The 1,184-nt window shown below is 52.2% G+C and overlaps 1 protein-coding gene across 1 annotated transcript in view; it reads left to right on the top strand.

Annotated features, from left to right (window-relative positions):
• The window catches only part of LOC134062698 (kinesin-like protein KIF21A), a 58,776-nt gene extending 57,883 nt beyond the window's left edge, over positions 1-893 (top strand). Inside the window, exons 34-35 of the mRNA XM_062518807.1 lie at positions 149-319; positions 852-893. Of these exons, the coding sequence (XP_062374791.1) occupies positions 149-319; positions 852-893 (213 nt within the window). The remainder of the gene's footprint in view (positions 1-148; positions 320-851) is intronic.
• The last annotated feature ends 291 nt before the right edge of the window (positions 894-1,184 follow it).

Below are 1,184 nucleotides of genomic sequence, written 5' to 3' on the forward strand. Positions count from 1 at the left end.
TGGATGAATATTAATTCCGTCATCTGGTAGAACAGAATTTGTATGCATAATTACCAGCAAGCAAGTCTGTCAGAACCTAAAATCTGTTGGTAAACAAATGTTTGTTTGTTTGCTTGTTTGTTTGTTTGTTTGTTTGTGTGTGTGTTAGATGTTTGACATCCTGGAGGGCTCCCAGGGGAGTGTCCCGCCCACTCACAGCTTTGACCCCGCCCACCTGGACGGCATCGAGTCGCTGGCCGTGCACGGAGATGTCCTCTTCAGCGGCGCCCGAGACCACAGCATCAAGAGATGGGACCTGTCCCGCAAACACCTGCTACAGGTGAGACCTTATTCCTGTCCCGCAAACACCTGCTACAGGTGAGACCTTATTCCTGTCCCGCAAACACCTGCTACAGGTGAGACCTTATTCCTGTCCCGCAAACACCTGCTACAGGTGAGAACATACACCTGTCCCGCAAACACCTGCTACAGGTGAGAACATACACCTGTCCCGCAAACACCTGCTACAGGTGAGACCTTACACCTGTCCCGCAAACACCTGCTACAGGTGAGAACATACACCTGTCCCGCAAACACCTGCTACAGGTGAGAACATACACCTGTCCCCCAAACACCTGCTACAGGTGAGACCATAGACCTGTCCTGCAAACACCTGCTACAGGTGAGACCTTACACCTGTCCCACAAACACCTGCTACAGGTGAGAACATACACCTGTCCCGCAAACCCCTGCTACAGGTGAGAACATACACCTGTCCCCCAAACCCCTGCTACAGGTGAGACCTTACACCTGTCCCGCAAACCCCTGCTACAGGTGAGAACATACACCTGTCCCCCAAACCCCTGCTACAGGTGAGACCTTACACCTGTCCCCCAAACACCTGCTACAGGTGAGAACATACACCTGTCCCCCAAACCCCTGCTACAGGTGAGACCTTACACCTGTCCCCCAAACACCTGCTACAGGTGAGAACATACACCTGTCCCCCAAACCCCTGCTACAGGTGAGACCATAGACCTGTCCTGCAAACACCTGCTACAGGTGAGACTAGAGAGGACATTTGTCTTGAAAACAACAGAGGGCGCCTATTCCACAGTTTGGAGAAATGGAAGAGAGGGAGGGAGGGAAAAGAGAGAGAGGAAGAGTGGTAGAGTTGAGACCTGTGCCACACACACACACACACA

The sequence above is a fragment of the Sardina pilchardus genome, chromosome 17 (genome assembly GCF_963854185.1).
Source record: "Sardina pilchardus chromosome 17, fSarPil1.1, whole genome shotgun sequence".
NCBI lineage: Eukaryota > Metazoa > Chordata > Actinopteri > Clupeiformes > Clupeidae > Sardina > Sardina pilchardus.